The sequence below is a fragment of the Sparus aurata genome, chromosome 3 (assembly GCF_900880675.1).
Source record: "Sparus aurata chromosome 3, fSpaAur1.1, whole genome shotgun sequence".
NCBI classification, from domain to species: Eukaryota; Metazoa; Chordata; class Actinopteri; order Spariformes; family Sparidae; genus Sparus; species Sparus aurata.
The window spans coordinates 20702596-20724262 of record NC_044189.1 but is presented as its reverse complement, the minus strand read 5'-3'; the positions used below and the strand labels follow the sequence as shown (position 1 = coordinate 20724262).

The following is a 21667-nucleotide window of genomic DNA, read 5'->3' as shown; positions in this document are numbered from 1 at the left end:
TAGCAGTGAAATGTGAAAGTCACATTGGTTGTATTAGCACAGCTGCTGCTAACCGTCACATTAAGTAGTAAGTAGCTAGTGGGATACTAGCATTAGCATGTACCATTTAATATCACCTTTACCTGGAAGTGAGCGGCCATTTTGAAATTAAAATCTCTTTTGGTGTTAGCATCAACACGGCTACATGTAGCATTCATGTATTTGTTGTCCAAACAAGTACATATATATATATATATATATATATATATATATATATATATATATATATATATATATATATATATATATGGATAGATAGATAGATAGATAGATATATTTATATATGAGATTACAGCCTGTAGTTCAGCCGAATCTTCTCTGGCCCACATGACGCATCTATCATTAGCCAACATTGGAGCCTGTTTATATGAATGGACGGGTGTGAATTATGATGGAAGAAAATACTATAAGCTACAATGTACTCAGTGAGGGAGAGCCGTACCTCCGCTCCCATTGGTCGATGTCGTATGACGCCAGCAGAGGAGGCGGGGCTTGTGCGTTTGATTGGCGTCGTGTTCTCTGGTAGTCTGCTGCGGGACCAGGACGGACAGCTGAGGGGGGCCTGAATGTCCAACCGGGACGGTCGGTGGACTACCGCGAACTCACACGCACGATTCTCAGGTAAGTCGCGGCTCCTGGTCATGATTGTGATGTGAGGGGTTTGAATTCATTCATCCGCTGGCAGTCAGACGGAGACAAAGACACTTTGCCGTGTTTGAGGTGCAGCAGAGTTTGACAGAAGGGAGCTTTGCCCCCTATAGAGCCCGCTGCGCTCTGAGAACAGGCGTTAATCAGGCTGCTATCAGGTCGCGTTGGGCGTCTGTTGTGGAGTCGGACGCGTCCTTTCTCTTCTCGTGCAAACCACCAGGAAGGATACAGCCCAGCCGATGGGTTGTAGTCGTAAGTGTGCGCACGCCACAATGGCTCGGATGGGTAACAAAAAATGGCCGCACGTGTGGCTAGATCGGTGTGGATGTACAGTGGTCTGGTCAGCCAGCGCGGCGCAGGCGTTTGGCACGGATCTGGCGCACGGTTCAAGCGCACGGACCCAGCGCACGGCTGTGGCCATGCGTCAGAACCGTGGCGTCGATCCACGACCGGGAGGACATGAGGGGAGAGCTGCAGGTCATAGTGCGGACAGGAGGAGGAGGTTAACGCGCCACCGTCCCGAAATGACACACTGCAACATCTACCAGCGGAGGGTGGAGGGCTCGGGAAAGACGGTGCGCTTCTACTACAAAATCATGCCACAGACGGTCATCTCAGCCCAGGTGGAACATGTTCTCGTGTTGTGGTGGCTGGAAAAACTTTGAGAGCAAATATCAACAGGGCTGTCTTTGTATTGAAGGGATGCTGAGGGAAAACGGAGCACAGGACCCGGTGGCTTGGCTCAGGCTGGCCGAGCGGAGGCGCAGCCAGACAGTCCTATTGATTTTTATTTTTCGTCCTCCTGAGATGAATGAGTGCACCGAGCAATAATAACGCACTAAAGCGATGTCAGATCCACTTTACGTGAGCACTAAATCGAAACATTAAACCACTTACATCTCACAACAGACTGTGCAGCTCTTAATTTATCTTGGGACTTCCTCGCTCAGAGGAGCACAGGGTCACTTGGCAAAGGGTTCAAACTGTTTAGCACGTGATGGGGGAAGCCCATGGACACACAACATCATTGGGGATCCGTCCTAGGAGAGGTTATATGGGCCACAAGGCCACTGATAGGGGTAGTCGGGATCCTGTTGCATGTAAACTAGAAGTTATGAGTCGTTCTCTCCTCCTTTCAGTTATACAATAAGCCCTAATCAGATTTGTTGGATTGGATAGGAAGAACAAAAGGAGGAAGGGAAGGAGACGCAGACAGATTTAATGTATTACAGTAAATCGGCAATCCCTGGAAAAGGGATGTCCAGGATGACCTTTATTGTTCTGCTGAAGTAGGTGGAATAATGAGTTTATGTCCCTTTTTACCGTAACCAAGCATGAATTCCAAGTTCAGCACGAGCAACTAAAGCTGTGAATCATCCAGCAGCCCAATCCAACGCTCAGAAGACTCTGCTCCTCCATTATTAATACACAGCTATCAGGGAGATAGTACAGAAAGAAAGGAGGAACTGGTAGACACACACACACACACACACACACACACACACACACACTGGAGTGACTCAAACCTTCCAGCTCTGAACAACACATGCATCAACTATTTCGTACCCACACACCTACAATCAGCCGTCCCCACCCTGCACCGAGCTGCACCTCCCGACTGTTAAACACATCACTGAACCAACAACAGCTGTCACGAGCAAACTGCATCTCTGTCAACATCTACACACACTGAACAACTCATCTACACACACAGGAACATTACTCTGGAATGGACTTGTGCAAGAATTGCTTCAAGGCACGTCAAGTCAAACGTCTTGTTGTTGTTGTAGTGCAGATTCACCTGATTTGTTGTCCGTCTCCAGGGTCTAAAAAGGGGCAACACAGTTATCCATGTAGCACGAGACAGCTCGGTTTGTCTTTCATCACCTGAATAAGTGTTTAAGTTTGGTGTGTCAGATAACGCAGTGTTGCTGTCACTCCTAGAACATTTACATCAGGAGACAAGTTATCACATCCTGTTTGGGTCTTATTATTACACTGTCCACTCTCTGTTTCTTTTCTGTTTTCTGTCAGTGTCTGGAAGGGTTTCAGCATAAAATATGCTTGTTCCCAATGTATAATAACTCAAATTACAGAAAACTTGAGACTGATGACGACGGATTGGGCGACAAAATAGGAGAGATTCTTCGAGGTTGTCATGTGAACACATCAGTCGGAATCTCTTCCTTTTGTTCTCGCATCCTTGCAATCTGAGGTCGTCACATCTCTGTAACCATCAACCATGAAGGACAGATAAGTGAAGCCCGTTATCCTTTCACTCGTCTTCTTTGTCTGTGAATCTGCGATAACTAACTCACACGGCTGTCCTCCAGGCGACCTGAGGTTGTCCCGAGGCACTAACGTATCCCTGTAGTTTATTTGTGGTTGTTTGGGCCTTTTCCATTCATTGCATATTGCAGCAAAGTGTGCAGTTGAGTCTGAAAGATCACAAACACACACGCGGATAGAAACATTATCTCTGCCTCTGCTCTTTTACATGATACACAGTGATGATTTCAAAAATACAAACAGAAAAGAAGATGTGCTCAGAGTTGTAAGATTTAGTAGCGCTGTCCCCGAAAATGGTCGTAAAATGCAACTAAGTGGTCGGTCACACGCTGGAGCAGTGACGCTGTAGCTCTGTTTCAAATGAGTTGCTGTCATTTATAATTCTCTGCAATCTTCAGCAATAAGAGAAGATGAGAGAGAGAAAGGCCAACGCGCTGGGTAAAGTCATCTGAGACTTATTTCTTATCTCACTGCTCTCATCCCATTTCCACCATCCAACATCACACAGCTCAGTTTTCTCATTTTTAAACTTTGCAGTCATGTTAAGTGCTGTTGCATCACTTCACCCTCCCCCACCTCTTCCCCGTCTTTCCCTTAATGCTTATGATCAGTAACAGGAGGCAGGGAAGGCAGAGAGACTGAGAGGAAGCAGGCACAGCCATGTGGTGGGTTGAATTAACTTACGGGGTGCTCATTATTGAGATCACTGCACGTTCAGCGCCAAAGGGTTTTGACGAGCGTTGGACGGCCGTGTAATTATATCATCCTGAGCTGCGTGGCAAAGCACAGACATCCCAACAGCTGGAACATCAACGGGAAGGCAAATTATGTCATTTTTGGTGATGCGGGGAAAGTGCAGTGATGCAACAATTGATGCCGTTCTGTTAAATATTGGTAATTTTAGATTGCACTGTCAGGTGGAGAGAAGAGGTAAGCAGCATGAATCAGCTGAAAGCTGCAATCTCATCATTTGTGCTAGATTTGGAGAACTGGAGCTGATTTTATCAACTTTGTAAACAGTGGCACCAACAGCTGCAGTGACAGAGATCCAATGTGTTAAAAAAAGCATGTTTATGGTAAATATTCTGCACATATTGATCTGCTAAGATGCGATCTTGGGGGTAGCAGTGTAATCCTCTTATCGAGTGGCTGGGTGACCTACATAGTGTTTTTCTGGAGGCAGAGGGTGATGGGTGCGAGGCAGGACAGGATGCGGTTGGTTATTCATGCCAGTCATTACACACACAAGCATGCCCACAAATAGACACTGCCTCCTTGAAGATGCTGTTCCCCTCCAGCACTCACCACCACACTGTTGGCATACAGTAGGAGCGCTGCAGCACACCGCTCAGGAAAGTTTCGTAATTGCTCTCTGCTGCTCCTGGAGTCAGCCAATGAGAGGACTCGAGGGCAGGACGGAGCTCACCAGCCTCTTTTGTGATTCTCAAGTCACTGAGAGGAACGTAGAGTGACGGCTGCTCTGCTCTGAGAGCCCCCGGCTCTGTGCTGCACAGGAGGGCAGAGAATGGAGCTGAATGAAACATATAAATACATATTGAATGGTTTCTGCTTCATGGGCTCAACTCTGTGTGTGTGTTTGTGCTTCACGGCTCTGAGATTCGCAGCATCCGGCTCCACCCAAAGACTGTAAATTCACAAAATGTGCTTGTTATGAGTCGGAGGAGTGAGTTTCTCTGCTAGCGTGACTAGAAGTGGACTTAAACCACACAGCCTGCCGCTGTTGGTCTGCGCTTTTCACATATGCATGCACACACACACACACACACACAGGCACACGTTTACATGTGTGAGACAGCAGTGATGTTTAGTTCAAAAACAAACCCTCTGATCCCTCCGTAATCCCTCTTCCATGAGCTGTCCATCATCTGAGTGCTAGGCAGCCAGGGGGCATTCGGAGGGCTTTTGTTTGCTCGTCCTTCGCCACGCAGCAGCCAATGACAGCCAGGATGTCTAATGACACACTTCCTGTGATTTTTCCCTCCGTCCCAAGAGGAGGGAAGAGCCACGCTGATGGAAGGACATCAGGGGAGTCCTGAGTCCAGTGCGTGCTCAGAGTTTGAATCAATGAAAGAAAGATTGGCTTAGCCCGTGGAGAATTTAATTTAGTGTTGTAACCCAGTTCCCAGTCCTTGAGATGACCCAGCTCTTGCATGCAAGTAAGTGCACAGATAAACTGCATCATCTATTCCCCATTCAGATATAAAAAGATTATCATTCGGTGCGACTTTCACAAGAGGAACTTCAGTAACCTGGCAGTTTCTAGAAACAGTGAGACGGATTACGAAGGTATTCTCTCTCAAGACTTTCTCATCTGTTCCCTCTGCACCTCTGATCCTCCCAAAAGACCTGAGCGGCTTTTCCCACAACTCTATCTAATCTATAAGGGTTCTTCTCTCCTTCTCCTCTCCCTCATGACTCCTAATGTGCCTGTTATGTATTCCTCGGTCTGCCTTCTCTGACTCCTCTGAAATTCTCCCACTCCCTCTGCCAGATTTTATACTCTCAAATCAAGTCGAGACCCTCCCTGACTTTCCTTCCGCATTGAGTTTCACCTTCTCTGTTTGCTCCTCCCTCTCCTCTCGGACCTTTTGATTGGCCCGGCCCGGCTCCTGCTCTGTGGTGCGGATAATTTGCAGAGGAATTGCCTCGGCGGCTTTGCCTCCATTAACATTCTTCCGAGGGATATCTTTCACTTCCAATGAGCCTGATTGTAATCTGTGTTGCGTAATGAATCGACCCCTCGCTCTCTCTTTTCTCCTCACTCTTTCTTTCACACAATAAAGGACCAATTAGCTCTGGCATGATGTGTGAAAAGATCCCAGTACAGCATAAAAGGGATAATGGCAAACCAGTGATGAGCAGACTTCCTCTGGGTGTTGTAATCGCCTTGTAAATGGTTTGGCACTCACTGATAGTTTCCGGGTGAGACTGGGTTAGCATGACCCAGACCCGAGAGGAGCTTTAGGTCCAGTGTTATGTGGACGGTGATCTTCATACACTGGCAAAGTATTTTAGGGCATTTAGCAGATGCTTTTAATCACTGTTTGAGCAAGTGGAACCTGTGATTTTTTATAAAATAATCTTTGCAGCCAGCACACTATCCTTCCTTTCCTCGGGGCAAGAGAACGAGGAGCATAGAGGGAAGGAGGCTGAATGAAATGAAGTGTGGAGGAGTAATAATCCATTGTTTTTTGGGTGATTGCAGGCTCTGGTTATTTGTAATCACATCCTTCACTGTTTTTCTGCTTACTTGCATTTCACAATGGCTCATTTCACAACAGCTATTCAGAGAAGCATGAATGTTTCAGCGCTGTCTGACGTTGCGGTTCTTCTAAACAGATGATGTTTTAAACATGGTACAGTGCGGTCGTTGCTGGAGAGCATGTCCTGTCTGCACTCTATTCACAGTGATTATAAATGTGGACAGAAAAGAAGAAGAGGAAGTGAAACGCTGGTCTGTGGTCAATGCAGACACCGGTGCTCGAGTAAAATTAGTTCTGATAAGTTGAACTTGACGAGTCACTCTTGGAAATATCACCAAAACAATCTCATGTCAAGGTCAGAATAGTTGTTTTGAAGCTTTCGATCTTTGCTCACAGACTTCAGCAACACACTGGATCTGCAGATTGATTTTGACACTTTGTATAAACTGGATTTAAAGTGGAGCCTGACTGTGTTTTTCAAAAGAGACCATGTGATAAAGTCAAAAGCTACAGAGTGACTGTGCAGGTGGAGCTTGATTTGAGATGTTTGTCTCGTTTGAATCACCGTTAGTACTTTTCTGAATGCCCCGTTATCTCAGCAGTTCCAGGTTTCTGTCCCTATGTGTTACTGTGTTACTTCTCTCTTTTAAATCCACATTGTTATTAGAATCTGCATTAAATTGCGCTCACTTTTAGACACCACCCACCTACAGTAACTACACCAGATACATATTGAGCAGGTCTGTGCTCTCTGGAGGTCAATCTTGGCCATGTTGACACGTCAGACCTAGTTTGTATTTCCGTACTGCAAGTTCTTGTCACTTTTTGTCCAACGTACAAAGTGATAACAACATATCCTCAATCATCTGATGTTGGTATTGATGTGGCAGATTTGGTCTCGGCTCTACAGTTACCCACAGCAGCACTTCCTGCATCTGTTTGTGCGTACAAACCAAAACTGCAATTGTTAAATCACTGACAAGCAACTCAGCTACTAACACTGACCCTCTAATGTGCAGCTACACATACTGTATAGACGGTGTGTGTGTGTGTGTGTGTGTGTGCGTTTGTTTGAGTTTGCAAGTGAAAGTGAGAGAAGAGTCTTTCGGGGAAATGAATGCAATCTGCTTTGTCATTATTTTCAGAGAATCGTGGCCATTTACTACGTTGGCGGCACCGTGCCAGCTGATGATGCAGGAAAAACCTTGAATAGCTGAGGACAATGAATCGTCCTGGATGAGTCTGTGCATCGCTCTGAGCCAACAACAGCCCCAGTCTGCAGACGAGACTCGTGTATCTTGCAGAAGACGGGGCTGACATAGATAGATTAAAGAGATAATCCAAAGGGGAAAAAGAAGGAGTTATGGAGTGTGTGTGTGGGACTGAACATAACTGAATGAAGCAAGTGTGTGTGTGTGTGTGTGAGGAATGATGAGAACTGGTTTGAGGGTAGGACTGAATATTCATGTCTCAGGAGGACTCGCACACTTTGACCCATCTGTTTTCCTCTCTCTCTCTCTCCAGGTCTTCACAGTGGACTGATGAGCAGCCAGTAGGACCGGGGTTGGGCTACACGACTAGCACAGGTAAACACACCTCCCCCCTCTCTGTTCTGCAGTTCTGACACCCCGGAGACGTTTAGGAAGCTGTCTTCTGACAGGATTTTATCAGTTCAGTGGGAGGACTGCCAGTCTTTGAAGCAAGGATGTGCCAATCACTGCTCTAAAAAACTTCTCTTTTAGGAAGTTAGGAAGCAGATATTGTTTAAATCCATGTGGATTACAAGGTTAACAATATTCTCTCTTCATATAAAGAAAAACCTTAAAATCCTGTATTTATTTACTGCCTAAGAATCCTTTCGATGGCTGATGATATGCACAGTTAAAGGTGGGAACTCACAACATGATACCATCATAATACGTTAAGTTACATTTTTTTTTGGCATAGACAAGTTTATTAAGCAGTAGACAGAGTGAGGGGGATGTGACATGCAGCTAAGGACCTCCAGCTGGAATCGAACCGGGGTCAGCTGCGTTTATGGCATGCGCTCTAACCACTCGACCACCTGCGTGCCAATGTTGTTACGTTACGTTGTGATAATGATGGTGTCATTGCATACAGTCATCTGTGATACATCATGATAACTGTGTAACTGAAGAAGAAAAAAACAACTCAGTCACCAGAATAAAATGTGAGCAGTTAAAATTTCTGCACAAAACCAACTGGTGCAGCTGTGTACCTGTCAAAGGCTCCATGAGCACCTTTATAAAACGTGTCATATCACGTTTAAAGTACATGTTTATTACCCGGCTTTTATATTGGAAGGATGGCAGATGGTGGTCGAGTTACAGACGAGAAGGCTGCCAACCTGCGGCGACCAAAACTGACATTTTAACCCTAACCAAATGTTTTTTGTGCCTAAACTTGACCACAGCATAAGTACAGTGACGAGAGAAAAGTGAAAATTGAACCAAAAAAATAATAAAGTTGCAGCATACGTACATATAGTTTTAACTACTCCGTAGATAACAACATTTATTGACTGATTTAGAAAAAATACCCTTAAAAAACAGGAATTAGTAATTAATTCAGTTCACGTGACGCTGAGCGCCGCCCTGTGAGGTCATGACGTCGTGACTCTGGTACGTGGAAAGGGAATCTGTTCTGAGCACCTCATGCTTGAATAGTAATATCAATATTTGTCTATATGACAGTGTCTTTATGTCTAATGTTTGTCTTACACTAAGATACAACATTCTTACTCATGAAATACTCTGTTCATACACAGAAACTGTCTTATTAATGAATGATAAATCAATTATTTTAATAAAACAGAGCACAGCTTTATTTAGTTCATTATAGCCTTGGAGCCCGGTCATCAGTCTGCCAAGTCAAGTGCGTGATGACTTCCCATGATGCTTTGTTTTCTCCTAAACAAAGCACTGAGCTTTGTTTCTCCACACACAGCTGATGTGCTGAGTCAGACTGGGTGTGAAACCAGCTCTCATCTCGTTACTTTCTGAAAAGGAACAATTAGAGGAAAGTCACACATGTTATCAACAAACTGTGGACAGTCTTCAGCTCTGTCGGCTATTTATCTTCATATTAGCTAGCAGAATATACTCTAACACCATAATGATGTAATGACATCGCCTCCCTTTAAACTTGAGCGTCTTAAGAAGGCTTGGTTAGCGTACACCAGCCGACAGCGTCACCGCGTTCACCGTGTTCACCGTGCAGAGATGTTTGAACGCTGGTCATGCTGAGCGAGGGAGGGAGAGATTCTGTAATCCTGTGCTTTCGTGGCCGGATTAAAATCTCCTGTCCTGGGGCTGGGGGAGGGTGGACCTGGGTGGAGGGAGAGGCGGGGCGGATTAAAGCCGGCTACAGATCTGCTCTTTGCACAGCTGTGTCACTGTGGGTGGGGCTTGATGGATGCAGAAGGGGAGGAGCCTGTGCTAACTGAATGTAAACACTGAGTGGTGTGAGCTGCCTTGAACTTGATATTTCAACACACTGCAGCTCTCAGGATGCCAGAGTTGGTTCTTGGTCACTTTGGTTAAGACAGAAATATCTCAACACCAATGTGATAAATTGCCACTGAATTGTGTGCATTGATTTATTGTCCCCAGAGGATGAATCAAAGATAATCTGGTGATCCTCTGACTTTATCTGGCACCAGCAGCAGCTCATAAGTCTCTCTTATCTAGTGAAATAGCTCATCATCACTGTGATGGGTTGGTACAGATTTGTAGAGATAATCATGGTCCCCAGAGGATGAATCCTAATATATCTGATGATCCCCTGACTTCTTATCTAGCGCCACCAACTGGTCAAATTTCTCATTTATCCAGTGAAATATCTCAGAAACAACTGGAGGAATTGACACAGATTGGATAAGCATTCATGGTCCCCAGCAGATAGATCGTACTGACTATGGTGACGAGAACCATCATCAGTCCTGTCAGCTTCAGCTGCACTGAACAAATGTTAGCATGCCTGTGTGCTAAACTAAGGTGATAAATATTAGCAGACCGCTAGAAGCTGCCATGTCAAAGTAAAGTCTCTCAGAGCTGCTCATAACACTAACTTGATGTTAAGCGTATTCATTTATTCTATGTGTAGTGATTTTTCACTTCCAATGAGACACAGATAAAGTGAGGCACTGGGAGAGGAAACTGATATATAAAAAATGGGGTTCCTTCTAAGAAAGTACTGCACTCAGTATTTGCCCAAAGACTTTAGGCTCAGGCACGAAGCAGCTTAAACTGCAGCCCAGAAATATGCGTAATCCAGTCAGCACCTCAAATCTACCAATTTAGCAAGAAGAAAGGTGGTAGGAGCACATTAATTTAAGGAGAAAGGGAGACCAAAGAAAAAGTAGAAGTGAGAGAAAAAGCTCCGACACATGCTGCTGTAAGGAGCTGGACGAGCACAATCTGCACACGCTGAGAGTTTCTGCACGTTGCTGCAGCGGGGAGTCCGAACCGTGAGCACGGTGAATGAGAGACTGAAGAATGGGAATTTGGGGTCAGGGCCCCTTCAGTAACACTTAGTTATGTAAGATTACTTACATAATGACACATTCAAGTGGTGTGTACGTGAGTGTGTGTACCTCCGTCTAGACGAGTGGGGCAACTCGACTTTGGGTGGGGTTTGGGGAAACAAGAGGAGGGGTACTCAAGCAAGCCCTCAACAGCAGGAGAGGATTGTGGGATTATGTGTGTGTGTGTGTGTGTGTGTGTGTGTGTGTGTGTGTGTGTGTGTGTGTTATGATGGGAGGGGGGTAAGGGGTTTGGAAGGTATTAAAGGCAGAGTGGAGGGAGGGGACTGACAAGCATTGAACGCATGTCCACATCTGTGTATGCGATCCAGCTTTCTACCTCTCTCTGTCTCTTTTCACGCTTGTCTCTCTGAACTTATCTTCACATCGGCCTCTTCCATTCCTAAAATCTCCCCCCTCATATTTCCTCCTCCTCCCTGCTCCTCTTTCCTCCCTCGTCTCTTAATATCCCCTGATCTTAATCCCACTCTATTGTCGCTCTCTTTGTGTCTCTTCTCTCATTCTGTCCTCAATCCCCTCTCTTTCTCCTCTCTACTCTCTCTCTCTCTCTCTCTCTCAGTTTCTTGGGAGTTTAGCGGGTCAGCAGTGCCAGACAAGACGATTGGAGGACAGAAGACATAGTTGCAGAACTACTGGTGGTTTACAAGTGGTTAGCCTTAGCATACTTGTGGCTGCAGGGAGGAAGAAGAAGGGTTGGCGATGGTCACAGCTATGGAGGACGCCTGTCCCAATGGGGTACGGGAAGAGGCGGAGGAGATGACGCCCCCGGGACAGCCTGGCGTGGAGGGGCCGTCGGCGGTGCAGTCCCCCCAGGAGCCAGATGCGTCTGGAGGTGAGGAAAGGAGGAGGAAGCGGTGGGGTGACTTATATTTAGATGAACGCAGAGATGCTGTAGTCTTCTTCTGAGATGGAGGGATGGTCGTCAGGTAACTCGTACAGAGTGGGCTGGTGGCAGATCTTTCTGATTGATTTAAACTAGCTGTTATTCAACGTTGTTATTTCAAACATGATTATGTTTTCATACAATTCAGTCGATATTTAAGATTGTAGGTCTACTGTTAACTCTCAGTGATGGTGAAAGCAGGACGTTTCAGCAATTAATCCACGACTTTATCTATTTCAACCACTCAGTTTAAGGTAATTCCGCCTTCCTCAGCTGGTAACCTGAAGATTTTGCTCAATATCGCAACTTTTTTGCCATTATCTTAAAGTTTTAGCTGTTGTTTCCACTGCTCAGCCTTTATCCTAAAGTTTTAGCGTACTATTCGACTGTTCAGCTCTTATCTTAAAGTTTTAGCCTTGTTTCCACTGCACAGCCTTTATCTCAAAGTTTTAACTATTCCAACTTACAGCCATTGAACTGTCTTCATAACTTTTATTGTAACGTTACCTATATCTGAACCCCAGTTATCTATCGATGTATCTCTTACTGTACAGACCTCTCCGCTCCCTGACGAGTGTTTCTTCACACACTGTCACATGCGACAGGTAGTGTTTAGGTGTTGCTGCTGACTCAATGTAACTGCTTGTTGTGAAAGGAGCTTGTTTTTCCTCGGGGCTGTTCAGTTCCCTCCCCGCTCAGCTGAAAACAACTCCCTGGAATTTATTTTGTTAAGGGTAATGATTTTTTGTGTCAGTCAAGGTGCTCCTCTGATCTCCATCTTGTGAGCTAAAAACAAAGTGATAACAACTCGTATGACAGACGACAGGTTGCCAGGTTTGTATCTCGTGGGATTCGTGTCGCATTCCTTTAGAAATGGAGGAAGGGTTCCTTGAGCAGGTAGGCTCTGCATTGGCATTCAAAGCACACAGCGCTGGAAGGTTTACATACAGAGGCGTGGGTTAGATGGTGAGGGAGACTGCAGACGAACCACAGAGTGCCACAGAGGAGGAATTAGAAGCAGGTAAGCAGGACAATTCATTATGTAGATAAATGAAGCATCTGGGGGGAAAAAACAACCCACTGTAACTATTCTGTGCTGAAATCTCTTCGCTTTTACAACTTCTTCAGGCCAAGCTTAGCAAGAGACTGGTAGGTGGTTGTATCTCCACGCCATATTTCATAGGATTATAGGAGACTTTGGGAGGGAGGCTTAGGTTCAACTCCAATCTCTCGCTGGATAGAAAAGCATCTTTTGGTTGTTGAGTAATGTCCACACGAGCACACGTGGCAGGGCAGAGGGGTCGTTGGACGGGCTGGGATGAGCAAACATTCCTGTGGTCGAGGACGCAGTGACACAACGAGCCGAGCGACCGGGGAAAGGTCAACACGGAAAACTCACTTTTTCAAAGGGCTGTATTTCTCTGGTTTTCTGGTCAGATTTATTCGATCATGTCAGTGAGGTCAGGGTTTGTCGCTGAGTGAAAGTCTCTGTCGTGCGTGTTCTTTGTCTGACTTTCACAAAAACAGGGCAGCAAAGTTCAGTGAATTGGAAAAAATCAATTATTCTCCAAATTTCAGGAGGTTGAACCGAAGCTGATTGTCAGTGTGAGTGCAGAGCAATCAAGCTGGTAGTGTGTGTGTGTGTGTGTGTGTGTGTGTGTGTGTGTGTGTGTGTGTGTGTGTGTGTGTGTGTGTGTGTGTGTGTGTGTGTGTTTATACAATCACAGCTCTGCTCTGAGACTTTTTTGTTTACCACAGCTTGTGAAACATGGTGTGGCGTCCCCAGAGGAAGCTGAATTTCTTGTCCACATCCGAATTGACTTCTAGATTGTGTCTCTGTGTCGTCATGCAGTAAATATATTGTTTTATAGATAAACAGATTTAATCATATGCAGTGCAGTTTCTAACCTCCCTCCACCCGTAGTCCTGCTTTAAGAGGATCATAAATATTTAAGGTGTGTTTTTGCATGGAGCCTGCTGTTTATGCAGTCTGTCTGTTCTCTGTTATCAAGGCACAGTGAGATCTTCTCGCCATCATTGTGAGATAAATTGTATTTTCTCCCTTTGCTTCCTTCTTAATCATGCAGCTGTGATTTTCTGTATGCATGATGAATGATGGATGGATGGATGATAAAAAAGTGACAGTCAAACTGTAGTTTTACTGATGCGACAGCTTTTTGTGCTGCAAACCAGACACAGTAAAATAAAATACAAAAATGCATTCATACTGCCCAGCAGTACAAAAGAAGTAACTTCATATACTCGCATGCAGCAGCACATGTCCACACACCAGATGTACCATCAGATTATCATGTAAAATGCTGTTGAATGTGACGTATTGCACGTGAAATGTTGAATCTTCCACATGCTGAATATCTGAACGGCATATATCATGTAGATTTATCACATGTCAAGTTTATTAATATTTAAAGAGTACAAGTATAAAACACTACATGACCCAAACAAATGCAGGATGTCATGACAAGGCAGCAATTTAGTGCCTGAGATTAAAGTGTGACTTGACTTTACGAGATGAGAGAGGCACGTTTAAAGTTGATGACAGGCTGGAGGAGCAAAATGACGATAAATCATGGAGTGACTTCAACTGAAGTGCTGACTGGACATATTTACCACCTACGCAAGTGTATAATGACATAGAGAAACATTCCCTCGCACACACACAAGTTCACAGGGCTTTAAGTGTCTTAGATGGGCTTAAACGGGCTTTGAGACCCTGGTATTAGCGCGTTAGCTATCAGTCCGAGCCGCTCCCTGTCTCTGTTTGTGTGCAGAATACAAAACTCATCAGTTATAAGTACATAAATATACATCGGCGGTCAAAGCAGGAGGCTGAACATGTGTGTCCTTGTTCTTATTCTGAACCCACCAGAGCACAAAAGAGTGACTGGACCAAAGGAAGGACGATCAAAGCCTTTTATAATATTTAAAGAAAATAAATGTGTCACTTATTTTGAAGCATTTTGGCCGAGTTTTCTAATAACTGAGCTCCTCTGACCTTCAGTGTTCACTGCTCACCCCCTCAGCTGATGCACTATCTTTAAAGCTGTCGTGTGTGTGTGTGTGTGTGTGTGTGTGTGTGTGTGTGTGTGTGTGTGTGTGTGTGTGTGTGTGTGTGTGTGTTCAGGCTTCGTTTGACTTTCACGCCCAGATAACTCTTCTTATCTTTCTCCTTCTTTTTGTCTGTGTCTGCATCTTCGTCTCTCGCCTTGCCTCGTCCATCCAGCCATGCAGCAGGTGGTAGATAATGTGGGTGACCTTCCCACCTCCGCGGGCGCGAAGGACATCGACCTGCTCTTCCTGCGCGGCATCATGGAAAGCCCCACTGTACGCACCCTGGCTAAGGTAGCACACACACATGTCTCGACGTGAGCAGCAGCGAGCAGACTAACCTCCGGCCGCTGCCGAGGCCCCTGAGCCCTTTGCATGCTGAAATACAGTAAGGCTTTGACTAACAGAGCGACAGTGCATCTGCACACAGAGGAACTGCACAAACGCACACTGTCAGCCAAGTGATGCATCTTTACTGACACTGCATGTATGGCGATGCCTCTGCACACAACTTCAACTGTAGTGTGCAGCGAGTTGACTCGGAGGACAGCTGGAGCTCCTGTGACACAGGCTGTTGTCATTCTCTGACATTTCACCGCTCCTCACAGGGCTGGAACCTGAAAAGATGACAGTCGCCTGAACATAAACAAATGCTCGACTTTTAAGATTGTAACATGAGGCTGACAGCTCGTTTATAGAGCAAAATAACCCCACAGTAAATGTCAGTTTCATTCTTTAATCCACACGCCCGAATAAATGCACACACAATGCACAGATTTATGAGAGAGAGGAAAAAATATCTGCCCTTTCTGAGCGTCTCCGTCTCGCCCCAGGCTCAAGAACAGCTGGAGGAAGTGAAGCTGGAGGCGGTGCAGGACAACAACGTGGAGCTGGTGACGGAGATCCTGGGCGACATCAGCGGTCTCAAGGTTAAAGACGACAGCGCGGCCGAACTGTCCAGGATCCTGAAGGAGCCACACTTCCAGGTGAGCAGAGCGAGGATGAAATGTTCCTGCTCGTGGATTGAGTTTCAAATCATTTTTGGATAACATTCAGATGAAACTGATGCTCTTTTAAACCAAATTTGACCAAATATTCTTCTTTCAACACCAAGAAGAATGACGCAAACAAACGCAGTCTGATTGACTTGGCAGATAAGTTTTACTGCTCATTGCTGACCGTAATTCAACCTTTGGCCAGAGTACTATAATATGTAACTGTAACTGTACGTATGCGAGAGATTAGTGTTGATATTTTTCTCATTCAAATGTTTATAGCGCAGTGAACATTCAGCCCAGATTTGTGACACTTTGACCGTAGTTACAGTAGCACAGACGGAGCTGATGTTTTGGATCCCGGCCTCATGCATCAGTAGAACATTAACCTTTTATCCTCGGACATACCAGAGGCTTTACACAGGCTAGACCAATAGGAGTTAGACTTCTGAGCTCCAGCCAAGTCTCTGCACCAATCAGAGCCCTTCATGCTGTAAGCTGAAGGATAAGACCCTTCTGACCTACTGAGCGACAGAGCGACAGAGAGACAGAGGCAGAGAGACGAGCTGGGAGGAAAGAGAGGGAACGAGGGGACAGATATTACATCACATATTCAGTGTGTAAGTTTTTATAAACTTCACGTATTGATCTAATTGCTTTGGAGACATTTAAAAAGTAGTGTGTCTCCAAAAACACTTGCTTTGATGAATTGTGGTGGATGGATATTCAGTGAACTGAGAATTAATTGATTAGATTTTTCTGATGGTCCGTTTCTGGGATTTGATCCATTAGATGATTTGTTTCGGGGGAGAATTTAGACGCACGCAGGACTCTGTAGCTGAGAGTTTACACAGCTCGGTGGTCACATTTTATATTTGAATGCTTCAGGAAGTAAAACCCAGAAGACGGTTTAAACAAACAGCAACAGATGCTGCAGCGTCACAAATGAAACATTTATTCTGTTCTACAATTTCACCATCTGTCCACATTTTCTACCCAAAACATCAACCATCTAAACAGCAAGGTGCCGTTTGGTTTACATCATTAACAGTGAGACTACAAGCTTCTGCTGAATGTTAAAACTGCTCCTGATTAACTTTTACACTGGTTACCTGGTGATTTTTACTCACACCCTGTAGCCCCGGTGCTAAATGCTAAAACATAGCATAATGGTAGCATAAGAAGGGTTTTAACATCAGCAGACTGACTGAAGAACTGTTTCTCACACACTTACATCTCTAAAGTTAGCTAATATTTGCTTAAATAAGCCGCCGCAAGCAACTTATCATACTAGAAGAAGTGAGGCTGCAACAGCAAAACCACTGAGTGTATTCAAATGAACAAAGGCGTTTAATTGCGTATTAGCTTTTTATTTGGAGAAATGATTAGCTTTTCCTCCTTTTCAGAAGTTACATAGAATTGCTTTGATAATAAACACTCTTGCACTTTGACCCTCCACATTAGTCATCCACCTTTTTGTCATCGTTATTTACAGGTGAGACTATGTTGCTTCTGCTCAATGTGACCTCAAGTGGCAATTACAGGATGAAACTAAATGCTTAAACATAGTGTAACAGAAGTCGAGTCTTTAGGTCACGAAACTGACTGAAGTCATGTGGCGTCTTTCATAAGCACCACAAGCTGCTGGTCGTACGACACCAAGTGGAAACTACTGACTAACTGCTTTAATCATCACTCTCTCTCTCATGCTGTCCTCCTCTCTTTCTCTCAGTCTCTCTTAGAGGCCCACGACATGGTGGCCTCCAAGTGCTACGAAGTCCCGCCCCCAACTGAGACGACCAATGATGCGGCGGTGAACAGCGCTCTGATGCAGGCTGATGCTGTGCGCATGATTGGCATCCGAAAGAAGGCCGGAGAGCCACTGGTGAGCAGAGAGAGAGTGTGTGTGTGTGTGTGTGTGTGTGTGTGTGTGTGTGCTGGAGGAGATGTTAAGTTATTTTTAAGGGTGTCTGAAGGACAAAAGCTGGAGAAAGAGGTCCCCCTGTATCCTCCTGGTAGTTTTGGTCACCTGTCTGTGTGTGTAGATGTCAGATAGAGGAATTGTAGGTGAAGGTGAGTGAAACAGGGTGTGTGTGTGTGTGTGTGTGTGTGTGTGTGTGTGTGTGTGTGTGTGAGGATAAGCATCACCCTGCTCTCTCCCTCCCCTCAGGGCGTGACATTTCGCGTGGAGAAAGACGACCTTGTCATTGCTCGAATCCTCCACGGCGGCATGATTGACAGGCAGGGTCTGCTCCACGTGGGTGACATCATAAAGGAAGTGAACGGGAAGGACGTGGGCAACAACCCCACTGAGCTCCAGGAGATGCTGAAAGACTGCAGCGGCGGGATCACGCTGAAAATCCTCCCGAGCTACCGAGACGCTCCGGCACCTCCACAGGTGAGCACGTCAGAGAGGATGCTAATGTAAACACAAGCGGCACACTTATGTAATGAGCGGCAGATGTTGGGCAGCGGTGCAGGGCTGGTGATCCCTCCTGCAGCCCTCCCACAATCCCCTGCGCAGGAATGTCAACCCTGGGAGCCCTATTAATAACACTCCACATACTATCTAGGTCACACTAGCTGTTTCTGCTTCCTGCACACACTCCTAACACACGCTTCCTGTAATCTCACGCTCTCTCTCACATGGAAAGTACAGTAGTTTATGATATCTTTAGATATTTTCCCTCCTGCGTGCAGCAGATCATTCTCGAGCAGCTATGGCTCCCGATTCAAAAACAAAAAGTCCTGAAGATATTGTGCATCCTGAGTAAATAGATAGAAATGGTAAGCGCTTAAAAGGCCTCAGTTGAATGAAGAGCCGTAAAAGCGAATGAGACATAATGCAGAATCACATCCTGCTCTGTGACTCAGGGCGAGCTGCGCAGTGTGTTTTACTGGCTTGTTTTATTGCTTCCTCTGGCGGCGTGTTTAATCTAATACACTGGCCAGAGCTCTTACCCTTCCTGGCAAAAGCCTCCGCTGCTCCACTGTTTGGCGCAGCGGGAACAGCTGTGTTGGGTGCAGAGTTGGACGCAGGACGTAACGGGTGTGAATGAGCCAACGTTGCTGTGTGAGACAGCATGTGCTTCCTTTTATTGTAATGGAGACACATTTTCCCATGGAGACAAACCCCCACATGAGTTGGATTCATTCCTGCAGAGACTCAGAGCTGTGCATGTGTCTGTCACAGGTGTACGTGCGGCCGTACTTCGACTACAACCCCGCCAACGACAACCTGATCCCGTGTCGAGAGGCGGGGATGGCCTTCAACAGAGGTGACATCCTTCAGATTGTCAACAGGGAGGATCCCAACTGGTGGCAGGTGAGCCTTCATCCAGGCATTTCCTTAAAATGACATGAGATTTCCGGACTGGACCGTGCTGATCTGTGATCTGTGCTAGGCCTGTCATGTGGTCGGTGGAGCCACGGGACTGATCCCCAGTCAGTTCTTGGAGGAGAAGAGGAAAGCTTTTGTCCCTCGGGACTTTGATGGGTCAGGTATGTTTTGTGTGTGTGTGTGTGTTTCTCAGCTGATCTCTGAGTAAACACTGTGACTCGTGCTTCAGTTACAGCTAAAACATCTGACAACTCGCTGTTTCTCTCCATCAGTATGAATGTTTAAAAGCTGGATCGGTCTTCAGTCTGTAAACTGGTTTCCTGCCCGACTCCTGTCACTTTTCAATTGCTTTAACCACAAAACTGATTTACAGCTAGAAGGCAAGCGATGTGGCTCACGCTTAGAAAAGTGATCCGTGCCTGCCCTCTTCTGGCCAAGTGTTGTAATAACACATGAACACATCTGCACACATGTGGTCTTGTTTTGTAGGGATCCTTTGTGGAACCATAGCTGGAAAGAAGAAGAAGAAGATGATGTACCTGACAGCCAAGAATGCAGGTGAGAAGACTGTTCACGCTGTTGGCTCCTATCTCACATCTTTGATTGGTCACTAATGGTGCCGTCCTTTAAACAGAGTTTGACAGACATGAGCTGCAGATCTATGAGGAAGTGGCAAAGGTGCCTCCATTCCAGAGAAAGACGCTGGTTCTGATTGGTGCTCAGGGTGTGGGCCGACGCAGCCTGAAGAACCGGCTGATGGTGCTCCATCCCACACGCTTTGGCACCACTATCCCATGTATGACACGCCTCTTTCTATTATTTTAGTATTTCTAAACTCTGTCATGCTGTAATGCAAAGTTTTTACTGAGCGTTTTGTTCAGACACTTCACGGCGGCCCCGAGACGACGAGCTGATCGGCAACTCCTACCACTTCACCTCAAGGACGGAGATGGAGGTGGACGTGAAGGCCGGCCGCTTCCTGGAGCACGGCGAGTACGACGGCAACCTGTACGGCACCAAGATCGAGTCCATCCACGAGGTGGTGGACACCGGACGCACCTGCATCCTGGATGTCAACCCACAGGTGAGGCGAGGTCAAAGGTCAAAGACATGTCACTCATCTCAAAGTGTGGCAGAGGTTAACGTCACCTGCTGTGTGTCTCCTCAGGCTCTGAAGGTACTGAAGACTGCAGAGTTCATGCCTTACGTGGTGTTCATTGCAGCGCCTGATTTTGAGACTCTTAAAGGCATGCACAAAGCTGTGGTGGACGCAGGCATCACCGCCAAGCAGCTCACGGTAAGTCAACCACTGCAGTGCACATCATCAGCACACATGCTTATGGTGTCTACAGCTACAGCTCGTAAACATTTCCACCAACTTGCCTTTCCTCTGTGTGTCGGCAGGATGTGGACCTGAGGAAGACGGTGGATGAGAGCGCTCGGATCCAGCGGGCGTACAGCCACTACTTCGACCTGACCATCGTCAACGACAACCTGGACAAGGCCTTTGAGACGTTACAGGCGGCCGTGGACAAACTGTGCAGTGAACCCCAGTGGGTCCCGGTGAACTGGGTGTACTGAGGACCAGCGGACCACTCTGAGCGGGTCACACTGACCCAACCAGCATGTGTGTGTGAGCGTGTGTGTGTTTCTGACCACAAAGGCCGAAGAAGAGGAGAAGAGAGCAGAAATCCTGAGTAATAAAAAAATGAATAAATCCCTCTCTGACGGCTCGCTCCTCTTCAGGCCGGCACGCCCTGCAACTTTTTTACTACTCAAAACTCAAAGGGAAAGAGTGCTTATTTATTTTATAACTTTTTATGAAAGATCTTTCTATTCAATGTGAGAATGAAACAAAAAAATCTGGTCTCATTACTTGGGCCATATTTTTGCATTAATTTATTGTCGTAGGCGTCTTACACTTAGTCGTTTCCCTTTGATTTCAAGTGTTCGTGCGAGTCTTTCCACGTCGACATCCAGGATTTATGACCACCGTCCGAGCTTCCATGTGATCCCACGACCACGAGAAGTGTCATTGTCCGAGAAACCCGTCAGTGTTGCACAACATTGCCATGTTTGAGAAACCTGTGTAGCTGGTTTATGTTCATGTCAATACAAATTAAATCCTTAGTGTTTTTATGTTGCCGGCCTGAAGTCTCCTGTCAGCGTCCTCCACGGGACCAGAAGATGTTTACAGGCCTGTTTGTGCACAAATCCTGAAGTCTGTACGAGAAAAACACATTTTATAATGTTCTTTTTCATGATCAAACACTGTTGGTTAACTTTTTTTTGTGTAGTTTGTGTTCTTATACTAGTTTTCCATCGTTGTGGTGATTTATAGTGTAGTGTTTCTGTCGCACGTGATCCTTTGATTTGTTTTCAACTATCCCGTTATCAGTCTGTCATCGCCGTCATCGTCACTGACCGTCATCGTTGTGTCTGCAGAAGCCAATTTGTTGATCTTTTATATATGTGAATGTGGCACAAACCCACTCCCTCCCTGTGGTCCTCATCTTCTGTGTTGCTGTATGCCAAAGCCCTCATCATATTCCAAATAAAGTTTGAAATTCAGAAATGTTAAATCTGACGGGTTTTTACTCTGTGATATAAATGTTA

General features: G+C 45.8%; 1 protein-coding gene across 7 annotated transcripts; it reads left to right on the top strand.

Moving 5' to 3' along the window:
• The first annotated feature begins 529 nt into the window (after positions 1-529).
• On the top strand, positions 530-21633 carry pals2b (protein associated with LIN7 2, MAGUK p55 family member b). 7 transcript variants are annotated; one of them, XM_030412614.1, is made up of 14 exons: positions 530-660; positions 7725-7786; positions 11324-11596; positions 14892-14992; positions 15550-15702; positions 17444-17596; positions 17882-18109; positions 18905-19036; positions 19116-19212; positions 19541-19609; positions 19686-19847; positions 19933-20135; positions 20220-20348; positions 20456-21633. In XM_030412614.1, the coding sequence occupies exons 3-14, from the start codon at positions 11464-11466 to the stop codon at positions 20630-20632; spliced, it is 1737 nt and encodes a 578-aa protein (XP_030268474.1). In that variant the 5' UTR covers positions 530-660; positions 7725-7786; positions 11324-11463; the 3' UTR covers positions 20633-21633. The 7 variants fall into 7 exon arrangements, with proteins under 7 accessions (XP_030268474.1, XP_030268473.1, XP_030268478.1 ...); XM_030412613.1 differs by having other exon boundaries at positions 14892-15010; XM_030412618.1 differs by lacking the exon at positions 11324-11596.
• The last annotated feature ends 34 nt before the right edge of the window (positions 21634-21667 follow it).